The sequence below is a fragment of the Phoenix dactylifera genome, chromosome 1 (genome assembly GCF_009389715.1).
Source record: "Phoenix dactylifera cultivar Barhee BC4 chromosome 1, palm_55x_up_171113_PBpolish2nd_filt_p, whole genome shotgun sequence".
NCBI classification, from domain to species: domain Eukaryota; kingdom Viridiplantae; phylum Streptophyta; class Magnoliopsida; order Arecales; family Arecaceae; genus Phoenix; species Phoenix dactylifera.
The window spans coordinates 4,561,807-4,573,876 of record NC_052392.1 but is presented as its reverse complement, the minus strand read 5'-3'; the positions used below and the strand labels follow the sequence as shown (position 1 = coordinate 4,573,876).

Here is a 12,070-nt window from a genome sequence, read left to right as displayed (position 1 = left end):
CTGGCTATACGGTGTAACCCTCCCAGAGAAGTTAATGGGCTAGAATTCCATAAAGGTGATTCATATCATCCAAAATAATAGAGGCGAGGCTCTGGTTTAGGCGTCATCTTTAACAATGTACACCAATCTAGAGACTTTTGGAGCTGACTTGCGCCTTGCGTGGAAATATGGATGCTAATGCCTTGTATTGACATGGATATCCATGTATCCAAGTTTAAAGACTTGGATAGCTGGCGCGAGATGCTTGTCCAGCATCAGGCAGTAAACAACTGCAACGATGCCAACTACTTTGGAGATATTTAAAACCTCGCCCAGTTTTCTTACGTTAGCAAAAGACATATAACGAGACTGAACGAATTGTAGGTACCAAATCAAAGGCAAACAAAAACATTTAGAACTTTTTTGAGGAAAAGAAGAAAAGAAAGAAAGCATGCAACTGAACCTAAGATTGAGGAGGAAGACAGGAAGATTAAAACATGTAATTTGCACCCAGCCAACAGAACGCCACTTCAGAAAATAAACCTTTCTTATAATTTCATGCGCAACAAGAAAGCAGATCATTTATGTTCCAGGTTACATGGTCCAACGGTTATATTCTCCAGGTGAAGAGGATCCCTAAGACAAACTAAACTCGGTTAACCAAACCACCCAAATTGCCTGTAATTCCGAACCGCAACAAAAAATGACAGCACAGCTCGTCATCCATCTCTCTAAAGCTCGTCCTGGAATTAGAAAACATAGGAAAGAAATTCAAGCAAAAATGCAATAAGATGTGAGTTCATCAGCTGGACTCACGATAATCCAGATAAAATATGGAAGCAACAAAGGGAGAAAAGAAACAGTACATGTGGCTTTTCGTTCTCCTCATGTGGCTTCTCTTTATCCTCCTGTGGTTGTTCTTTATCCTCTTTCACATCTGATTCAGACTTCGTGTCGCTGTCTGAGTCAGCATCCGCATCTGCCTCAGTTTCAGAGTCATCCACTTCCTCATCATCCTATCACACAAGTGTCAGAGTGCAATCTTAGAGAAATCCACGAAAATAACCAAGCAATACAACATCAGAGAATTAGCTAGGAGCTTACATCTATATCCGAATCAAGATCCTTGTTTTCCTGTCAACAGAAGCAAGAGCAAACAGTTAGTCAATATTATTCCTTTTGGCTACAAAGGAATGCAATTCACGTATCCCAACTTCTCCCCATTAATAATAGAGGCGAACAGATTGTATTAGCTCATTGATGAGCTTGTCAATTTTCATGTCAAATGTATTGAAAAACGAAGGTAGGACTGGCTATGATCTATAACTTAAAGCTTCACGGAAGATAAAAACGGCATATCTTAGTTGTTATTTTGATAAATATGGTAAAAATAGCATCATCCTGGTCCAAACCTGGAACCTCTCCACAGCGCATATGCCGAGGGGAGACATGTCGACTAGTGGACCAAAACCTGTTGTCCGAAAAAGTTCAATTTCTATCCAAAAAGATGGCAAATTTTTGATTACAAATCAGACAGATCAGATAAGAAAATCAGGCATCAACATAACACGCTAGACAATGAACTTGGCATTAATAGCCATGCAAGTTTCTTTGGAGGAATTAACTATAATATCCTATGACATCAAACAGCCGCACAACCCCCAATAAGAACATTCAAGAAATAATTAGAATTAACACTTCTTCACAATTGACTCAATATTGGAAGGAAAAAGGATCTTCAAATCTACGATACCTATCATATGGAAACCATGGCAAAATTATTAACTATAGAAACTGCCAAAAGTGACCAAACATTTTATGATGGCAATCATCGGCAAATTAGCTCAACACTTAAATGGAGATAATCTAATAAAACAAGAAATGTCCACATTAAAAATCATCCTACTTCTGCACTCATACAATTCAATGCCAAGATGTGCAGAGCTAACTATGCATACCAAGCCAAGAAAGAAACTGTCAAGGTCAAGAATTAGTTACAAACTTACCTCCTCTTCCCTCTTTTTCTCAGCCTCATCAAATGCGGCTTTCTCAGCCTGCAATATATAATGCCACAAAATGAATTTAGCAATCTATCTTTTTCTGAAGGTGCCAATGACAATAATATTAAAGACACTTACATCCTTATGCTTGCCCCATGTTTCTTCAGCAAACTTCTTTGCATACTCAGGGTCATCGCAAATCAGAATGTTGTCAAACAAAGACCCCGCTTTCACCTGGCAAATAAATGATATCATATCAATTTCTTGAAATAAGTGAAACGATATCCATATATACAGATTGGGAGGGTAGACACACACCTGCCACAACTCAATGCCAATGTACCTTAAGTTGGAGTAAGCATAGATATCCGGATCATCCTTGAAATCTGCAATGAAGTGGAAGGTTATAATTCATCTGCATGATAAAGGATCAAACTTAAAAAGAACAGATTCTGAAACACTGATAGAAGATGAAGACTACCAGGGTTGTCAATCATTGGAGCCTTCCACTTTCCCTTGTAATTAGGGTTCTTAATTTTCTGCAATGCACAAGAATAAGTAATCAGAATTTTGCCTCCTACTTGGAAGCGAACTTGTTATGAATATGTTTTTCGACCTTTGGCATCCAGGGTCCCTTGTATTCAGGATTTGGGATGGTTGGGGCGGTCCATTCACCATCTTCTTCATCATTCCAGTCTTCTGGCTGTGAAAACACAAAAAATCTATTTTATATATGTCCTTCACATCATCAAAAATGCGATTTCTAACTTTACTTAAAAGGTTCAAATCAATTACCTTTTTTGCATCAGGATCGGGAATTTCCTTGGGAATGTCATCATACCCCTTCACCAACCATAGAAAGAAATTAGTCTAGTTTCACCAAAAAGATTTTCTTGAGATAAAAATGATCAAGGAATGCTGATAAGGATTAGCAAATTTAGCCAGTGTGGTGATAAGCACTGCCAAAAGCCATTTCAATTTTTCAACATTGCCATTGGAAAATATCCTAACTGTTCAGTACCCACATAACCAATAATGCAATAGGATGGGTGGAATAAGAGCTTTACTTAATCTTAAAATAATTTGGGTGATGGGAAAAGACATAAACAGTTAAAGAACATTGGAAAAGAGTACTAAATGGCATTAAAATATGCCAGTATACTTGCTCACAGATAATTATTTAATATCCAAGACAGGGAATAGGGTGGTGCAGGTAATTTAACAACAATTCATTGCCAAAAGGATGGAAACTATGAAAATTGATTTGATTTACAGCTGATAACCAACAGCAAAAGAAAGAGGGGGTGGGCCTTGGCACAAGGCAAGATTGCTCCATTTTAACCCGGTGTCATGGGTTCAAAATACGGAAGCAGCCTCTTTGCACTTGAGGGTGAGGCTACGTACATTGGACTCTCCCCAAACCCCACAATCATCGGAACCTCGTGTAGTAGCCCCCCACCCCCCACCCCACCCAAAACATCAAGAGAAAAGAGAGCAGCAACAGAAAGTGCAAAACCTTCCCAATTGTGAATTATATGATGAAAGATTATAAGGGGGTACAGAATGTACCTCCGGTTTCTTATCCTCAGGGTCAGGAATGTACTCCTTGTCATCCCAATCTTCTGGCTTCAGATTTGCATAAACACTCTTGTCAGCACGTTCTTTGTAACAAAATTGTGCTCATATGATACTCAGCTTAAGCAACAAATGGAAATTGTTTACCTTCGTCGCATTAGGATCCCTTATTTTCTTTGGCGGAAGAATATTCCAATCACTGTATATACTCCCAGATTGCTTCTCCTCGTTGTCAATAAGGATGGTGTATGTAGCATCCGGACGGATGATCAGAGTGTAGACATGAGTTAGCTGATCCGTCTCACATGGTACATCCTTCTTAATTAAGTGGTTCGTCCCATTGCGCGAAAGAATAGCATGAACCTTTTTGGTTGTGTACCCACAGATATCTGGCCCAAACATGATGCTGAAATTTACACAGATTTTGAGAAATTAGAGTGCACAATAAGGAGAGTTGAGATATTAGAAAGTACCATGTCAAACATAGCATCAGGTACACATGTATGAATTACCTGTATGGGGTCTCCCCGCTGAAATTCTTCTGATCAACTTGACCGCTGAGTAGCTTCACATATCCACCCCCACACTCAATTTTTTGCTCATGTTTGACAGAAAATTGCAAAACCAATGCCTTATTTTTGCTGCTGAACTCAGGGAACTCCGCCGAAATAGCATAGAACTTGTAGTCTTCAGCAGTCTGGATGCCTAAAAGAAATAATACAAAAAGGAAAACAATGACTTGGCTATGGGAACTACATTTTAGAGCATTCTTATGAAGTTTGTTCTGTAAGAAAGTAAATTAATAACTTTGTCATGATGAAACAAAGTCTTACCTTTATCATCAGGATCACCATTCCACTTCCCAGAGGTGTAGTTCCAGTCACCCGCCATGTTCTCATCCTTCTTCCAATCCGATTTAACCCACCGGTTCTCCCATCCATCTTCAATTGCCATCAAAAAAGAAAAGAAAATGATAAATTCATCGAAAAAACATAGAATATCACATCAGTTACAAGAGCACAAGATCGGATTCTCAGTCGCAATCTGGAAATGGTATACAAATACATCATGCTGGACCCATCAAATCACAAGTCAAATCCAAGAATTAATACTCCGTAAATGGAAAAGGAGATAATAGCAAGGTTTGACTCTCTAAAGTTACTAATACACCCGGTCAACAAAATGGGGTCCATGATCAAAAACAAGAAGAAACCCGTCAGCTTTCATCATATTGGAGCTGAAGTCGCTACAAGACAAAATATAATCAAGCACGAATAATATCTGCAAAATTCCAGCACCATTAAACGATAATTCAGAAAATAAAAAAGAAATGCATGATACCATTAAAAATGTGGTGAGCAATTAGCATCTAGTTCCAGAACTCCAAACGATTAACTACTGAGAGATTAGAAGGCAGAGATTGGAACGGCCAACATTCCAGTGCACTGCAGGATAAACCATAAACCCTAACCCAAGCCAATTTATGAATAAGACAATAACCGCATCAAAATATAATTTTGAACTGAACCCTATAGGCCGTATCAATTTTTACAAGACCACAAGTAAAATAGTCAAAAAAACGCTATAAATTCCCAACTATATTGAATAAAGATCGAAGTAAGACGGATCAAAAATCACCAAAATCTAACCACATTCGCATTTCTTTAACGAAAACAAAGACCGGATTCAGAACTAAAAAGATCATATAGACAGAGAAAATTAAACCCTCCAGATCAAGCGTATAAGATCGAGAAATAGTAGATCGAATCGAGAAAACAGAACTCCTCGAACAGATCGAAATGAACTCGAGATCAAGCAGAGGAAGCAAGCAAGAGAAGTTCGGAAGGGATATTGCAGCGGTACTGGCGCCGTACATTCAAATGTCTCCTCGAAGTAGACCTCGGCGGCAGCTATCGAAGCAAGGGCGAGCAGCGCCACCGCGATCACGGCGGCCGGTGGCGGAGTCCGTCGAATCGCCATTGCTGAATATAGAGCCCCTATACCGCCGCTGCTGCGATGAGCGAACCCGAAAATATAAAATATATAACCAAAGAAACTGGATACGATCACGTACGAGTAACCTTACCGCCATATGCTTGCCGGCATTTAATCAAATTATCAAAGACTGACCTCAGCGGTGTCCTACAGAGGGTTCGCCTTTGCTTGCTCTGAGGTGACCGGAGACGCAGTTAGCCGATATAGCTAAAACCGGTTTACCAATTAATACCCGCGGTGTAATTTATATCCAATGGAATGAAGACACGTGGTTCAAATGACGTGTCTTGCCCGGAGGAGGGACTTAAAAAAAAAAAAAGGAAAGCTTTCCATGCTTGCAACGTTTTTTTGGGTTTTTTAGAGCAGTTCTAGCGGGGGTGGTTCTATATACACCCCCCCTATTGCTCAGGACACCCCCCAAAAATTAAAAAAAAATTAAATACTCTTTACACCCCCCATTTGCTAAGGACACCCCTAAAAAATTAAAAATTCCTAAATTACCCCCCACCCTCCCCACCCCCTCACCTAAATTGCTCTCTACATCCCCCAAACCCCCCCCACCCCGCTCTTCCCCTCCAAAACACCCGCCGGCTTCTCCCTTCCGCCCAAAAAACCTCGCCTCAAGCACCTCGCCGGCGGCCAAACCCCCTCCGTCTCCCAAAGCACCTCGCCAACGCCCAAAACCCCCCGTTCCCCCTTCTCCCTCTCGTCGCCGGCATTCTGTTCGGCTGCACAGAGCCGGACAGAACCCTTCTGTTCGGCTGCACAGTGCCGGACAGAAGCCTTCTGTTCGGCACTGTGCAGCCGAACAGAAGAGTTCGGTTGAGGGTTGCCGAACAGAAGGCTTCTGTTCGGCACTGTTCAGCCGAACAGAAGCCTTTTGTTCGGCGATCCAGTGCCGAACGGAGCACGAACCGTGAAAAAAAAAATTCGAAACAAGGTGGAACACGTACCTTTGCGGCCGATTCTTCGTCCCAAATCACTAGTTGCTTGTCCATGCTTCGAATGGGGCTTAAATCTCCTTCAAAGATCGCCTAAACGATGTAAATGGATCGAGGGGTTTAAGGGGGGTTTGAGGGGTGTTTTTTTTTTTTCTTTTCAAAACGAAACGGAGGAGGAGGAAGGAGGGGTGTACTGAGAAAATTTCAAGGGCAATATGGTAATTACACTAAAGGTTAGTTTGGGTATTTTATTTTTGGTTTTTGGGGGGGGGGGGGGGGTTGTCCTTGGCAATGGGGGGGTGTATATAGAACCACCCTTCTAGCGGAGATCGAGGGGGAACATATTGGACCCTGTCTTTGGTTGAATTTACTACGGTGCCACTAACGGTTGGGCTCCGGAGTCCGGAGAGGCCGGAAGGGTGCCTAGGTTGGACCTATTGGGACTGCGAATTTGAGTCAAAAAAATAAATAAATAAACTTCTTGACTCTGACCATTTGAGTCAAAATTTATTGTGACATTTTGCAACAGCTTGTATTGAATATGAAAACAAATGCACAATCTATGGTACTTTTAAAAGCAAAAGGAACCAATTTTATCATTCTAAAGGGTTGATATACCTTGCTTATAAGACTAATATGTAAATATTTTTCTCCTTTATTTAGCTAAATACAATCTTTTAGGAGTGATGACTAATGTTTCTATCGCGGAGTTTTTGAGTGCTTAAGACATGAAATAAATTAAGATGCAACAAGAAGAAAAATTCATGGGTAGAAAGCCTCAATTAATTATTTATCCAATGTTTTAACCATAAATTGTGGCATGGTTTTCACTCATTTACTGCTAAAAACCCAAATGACAACCATGTATATTGATATCTTGCTTGGTTATATGGGAATTAAGACTTTATATGATTTGTAGAGTACTTGATATAGGTTTTCTATATATAGTACGTTATCAAGTTATAAATTTTTTCATGTGTTTTGAAGGTCCGTTATTAATTAATTCTGATTTATAAATTCAATATAATATACCATATATGAAAAAATATGAAACCTTTCCAAGTTTGAGTATACCTCATCCATTTTTTTGTATGCTGTGAATTATAGGCATTTTATCAATTAAAATATCTCCTACTACATGTAAACTAGAAGAATATTTGATTTTTAGTAAAAATAATTAAAAATATTTTTTTAAAAAAGCTCGTTGTCTCGGTACTGAAATCTATATCAGCGCTATGCTAGCATTGTATCAGCACGGTACGTGCAGAATCTTTTCGACGTATCAAATACCGGTACTTCTTTTAAAGCGGATACTAGTACCGAACTGATACGGTAAACTTTGCTTCTCTTCGTGCTCGTGGAGAACGAAAAAAGTTGGAAGAACACCCTCGTCGGGTATACTCTGGGGAGCTGCCTTTACGAAGATTTCCCTTCTTTGCTTTGAAATAGGACCGGGCCGGGTATAATCCAGTTGTAAAGAAAGAAACCGCCGGAGTGGGGGATTGTCCTGTCCTCCTCACTGACCCCAAAGCAAAGAAGGTGGCTCTGTCGCTAAGCAGGCCGGCAGAGAGAACACCAAATGGGTCTTTTATCTCGCGACCGGTGAAATATCATCTCAAAGCATACCGAAAATTTCTAATATTTAAAATAAAAAATCAAAAACTTCATTTTTTTGTACTTTCTAATAAGATTAATATTTAAAATAACATCATAATATTATTCAATTATTTGATAAGATATTTTGGTTAATGAAAAAAATATCAGTAAATATATTAAGTAAATATGAACGGTGTATACTGCGCTTGAATTGCACGTTCAATTTACTAGAAATATATATATATATATATATTGCTAAGACGGGTGGATTATATCTGACGAGTATGGATACATTCAATAAAATCGAAAAACAAAATATCTCGGAATACCAGGGGCAATTTTTCATCTCCAGCCCACATAGTACTACCGGAGTGACTGGCTACATAAGCAGCCACCCAGTCCACAGCCTCATTAGCTTTACAGAATACGTGCTTGATCTTGAAGGCCCTCCAGCCTTACTATTGTCCAGATATTTCGGAGCAAAGGATGTTGTTCAGCACTTTCTATGACAAGCAATTTACTATTTGATATGATTTTAAAAAATTATGTTAAAATAAAACAAAAATGAAATATTTTAATACAAATGATGTCATTATTCAGCATTTATTCCACATTAATAAGTCTCTTGCCTTGTTTGTTTCCCATCCAAACTTACACCAATGCCAAAACAATCGCAAATGTTGGTGATCAATTATTAATTACTAAAAAACATGAGTCAATTCCCACATGTGGAGCCCACCTTGTCCCACTCGCTATATTTAATCCATTGGATCTCTAGCCTCAGTAGTTTTTGTTTAATTGTTTGCCTCGTTTAAAGTTCTAGAAGGATCTTGATCTGCTAACTAACCTAATATATTGAACACATTATTTATTGCAATTTATGATGTTAATGTTACTCCAAGTTGTTATTTGTCCATGCTCTTTTTTATATGCACTATGGTTAGGCCAAATTTTGAGAATGCTTAAGTCCGTGCCTACCGGCTATGTTCTAGTTTATGATTGCCATTTTCGGTTAAATAGATTAAAATAAATTAGATATGTCAGGCCATCAAGGTTACGTATAATCTAAAACCAATCCAAAATGTTTTAGTCTATGCCGACTCGTATGAAATTTTAGATGAAACCATCATAGGTGTTATGTATCATTTAGCATCACTTCCACTTTTTTATTTTAAAAATAAAAATAGGATTTTATTATTTTTCTAAATTTTGAAATTTTGACATGCATGTTCAGTATCACTTGTATTTTTATTTTTTTTATTTTTAAGAATAAAAATATTTTTTGTTTTTGAAAATTACTTTCATTAATTCTAAAAAAATAACTAAAAATTTTTTGCTTTCAATATTTTTCAAAAATAAAAAACCCATATTTTTTTTACCACCAGCATCAGCACTGCCTCTACCATTACCACCACTGTTGTCACCATTGCTTAGAGCTAGTCGTGGGCCAGGCCTTGGGCCTAAACCATATTCATTTTTAGCCAAATTTTGGATTGGGTCTATTTAAAATTTGATATTTTTCAAACTCAAATTCGTTCATTATCAGCTCTACTATCATTGTTACCGCCACCACTTTCACTTCATTGCTGGTGCCTCTATTGTCACTTCCTCTACCATAGCACTATTGTCACCATCATCTCTATCATGCTCTTGATGTCTTTGTCACTATCACCATTGGTGTGCGGCCATTGCCACCACCACCATCTCCATCATACCACCACGCATTCACCATACTGCTGCAAAACCTACCACCAACATTGGTGCCGCCTCCCCTACTGTTGCTTAAATACAAAATATATGGATCTTCTTTTTACTAGCATTAGAATTACGAAGTAGCCTATTTTTGTCCTTATTAAATTGGTCTGGTCCTGCTGTTAAAAATGCAGAAGAAGCCATGTTTAATTTCTTCTATCGAAAACAAAATGGGTGTATTACATTTGACATGGGATAAAGCCAGGATATAAGTGGAATAACTTCTATGTTTCCTGAAAGCATTCTTTCTTTTCATTTTTCCCCCATTTCCCCTTCTCTCTCACTCTCTCTATCCCTATTCTTTCTTTCTTTTCTTTTTTCCCCATTTCCCCTCCTCTCTCACTCTCTCTGACTCTATCTCTCTCTCACTCTCCTGTGTGCGACTAGAAATAAGTATTCTTCTTTGAGGCTTTATTTATTTATTGTTTTGGTAAAAATAGTAATTTCATATAATTCTAAAGTGAGTACATCATGCCAGATCAGAAGAAAGCAAAAAATACAGCGGAAGCGGGAGCTCTACAGTGGAAGTCCAGCAGATCTCCCCTGAATGCCGTGCAACATAAGAAGCGACCCAGTCTGCTGCTCTGTTCGCCTCTCAGAAACATGTACTACCTCAAAATCGTCCATCTCCAAAGCCAGCCTGCGGGTCTCACGAATAAGAGGATGACCATCACTATACCTGTCCGCATCCCGAATCCAATCGATAACTATAGATGAATCCCCCTCGAGGTGCACACGCTTGGCACTAAGCATCCGCCTCGCATAGGATACGCCCTTCCAAGCTGCCCGCAGCTCAGCCCCCACTACTGTGAGCTCTGGCGTACATCGGCCACCCGCTGCAATCAGACGCCCAAGGTGATCCCTGATGACAAATCCAACCCCTTCAGACCTCCCATCCAACACCACGCTACCATCAAAGCTCACCTTGAGATGACTAGGGGATGGGGGTATCCAAAAAGCAACGACAAATCTAAGCGCTGAAACAGCACAACGAGTACCCCATATGTCCCTGGCCATCCCAAGAGAACACACGTGGAGACCGAAGAAAACCTCCCCAACCTGAAGCACAGCTCTATCCACCACCATCCTCGCCGAGAACCTCCTGCCCTCAAACAATCACGCATTTCGGTCCAACCAAATGTGGTAGGCCAGATATGCTCTAAGTATCCCCGCCTGGGCAAACCTGGGACTCCGCACGGATACTCTCAGCAGATGTAACAAATCCTGTGCCGACTCCACTGAACAAGGAAGGGGGGCAGGTGACCTCCTCCATATCTCCCTAGCCTTGGGACACAGCACCAGGACATGCTCAATGGTATCCACAGTGCCTGAACACATCTCGCAATACTGAGGGATCCGCACACCTCGCCTGGCTAGCACACTCCTGGTAGGTAGGCAGCCCCAGGCCACCTTTCAGATGAAGAGTGCCACCCGCGGATGAATTCGCATCCTCCAAATCCACCTTCCCTCAATCTAGCTGACTGGCTCCCCATTGAAAAGAGCCAGGAGATCCCTAGCTCGCACCTACGACCGTCCCGATGGCACCCAGATCAGCCTGTCAGACTTCCCTCTGGTGGGCATCGGGAGAGTCAGGAGCATCTCTGCCAGCTGTTCCCCAAACACCTCTCGGATCAACCCCATCCTCCACCTACCCTCATCTGGGATCATCAGGTCGCTGACCCTACAGCCCGCTAAGCATCCCGAATCCACCATAGTCGACAGACGGCTGATCGACTGCGTGGTCACCCAGCAATCCTCTAGTACATCGATCGAGCGTCCATCACCAACAACCCATCTGATCTCCGGCAGTACCACCTCCGCTCTGGCACATATCTCCCTCTACACCGGAGAGTGGTGGCGGGCTGTTCTTGCTCCGGGTATCAAACTCCATAATTAGCCCTCAATAATGATGACCACATGCTGTCAGACTTCATAACAAATCTAGCAACATGGCGCGTCGTTAAAGCCTCCCGCCTCTCCAGTAAGGACTGCACTCCTAAACTTCTATATCTGGTCAGCTGACACACCAATTTCCATGCCAGTAGATGAATACCATCTCTACCACCTTGCCTCTCCCAGATGAAACTTCTGAGAAGCTGCTCAATGGTCCTCAGAACCACCACTGGGATGAAGGAAGTGGAAAGTAGATAGGTAGGGATCGAAGAAAGGACTGACCAAACTAAAGTGATCCTCCCCATCATAGATTGTGAGTGCCTCTGCCAACCCTCCACC

At 40.8% G+C, this 12,070-nt stretch overlaps 1 protein-coding gene across 1 annotated transcript; it reads right to left on the bottom strand.

The window, feature by feature from the left end:
- Positions 1-508: 508 nt before the first annotated feature.
- LOC103720634 (calreticulin-like) lies at positions 509-5,565 on the bottom strand. The gene is made up of 14 exons (XM_026809826.2): positions 5,429-5,565; positions 4,388-4,495; positions 4,067-4,259; positions 3,702-3,960; positions 3,549-3,605; positions 2,775-2,822; positions 2,596-2,682; positions 2,461-2,518; positions 2,298-2,365; positions 2,118-2,213; positions 1,986-2,033; positions 1,084-1,113; positions 846-995; positions 509-722 (listed from the first exon to the last, which is right to left on the bottom strand). Exons 1-14 carry the CDS (start codon positions 5,532-5,534, stop codon positions 711-713), a joined length of 1,320 nt encoding a protein of 439 aa, XP_026665627.2. The 5' UTR covers positions 5,535-5,565; the 3' UTR covers positions 509-710.
- Positions 5,566-12,070: the final 6,505 nt, after the last annotated feature.

Coding starts and splice junctions, on each gene's coding strand:
- LOC103720634 (XM_026809826.2), bottom strand. CDS start 5,534: ATGGCGATTCGACGGACTCCGCCACCGGCCGCCGTGATCGCGGTGGCG. Junction 2,823..3,548: donor CTGAGGATAAGAAACCGGAG/GTACATTCTGTA, acceptor TGGTTGGTGAAG/GGGTATGATGACATTCCCAA. Junction 2,034..2,117: donor CATGGGGCAAGCATAAGGAT/GTAAGTGTCTTT, acceptor TATATATTGCAG/GCTGAGAAAGCCGCATTTGA.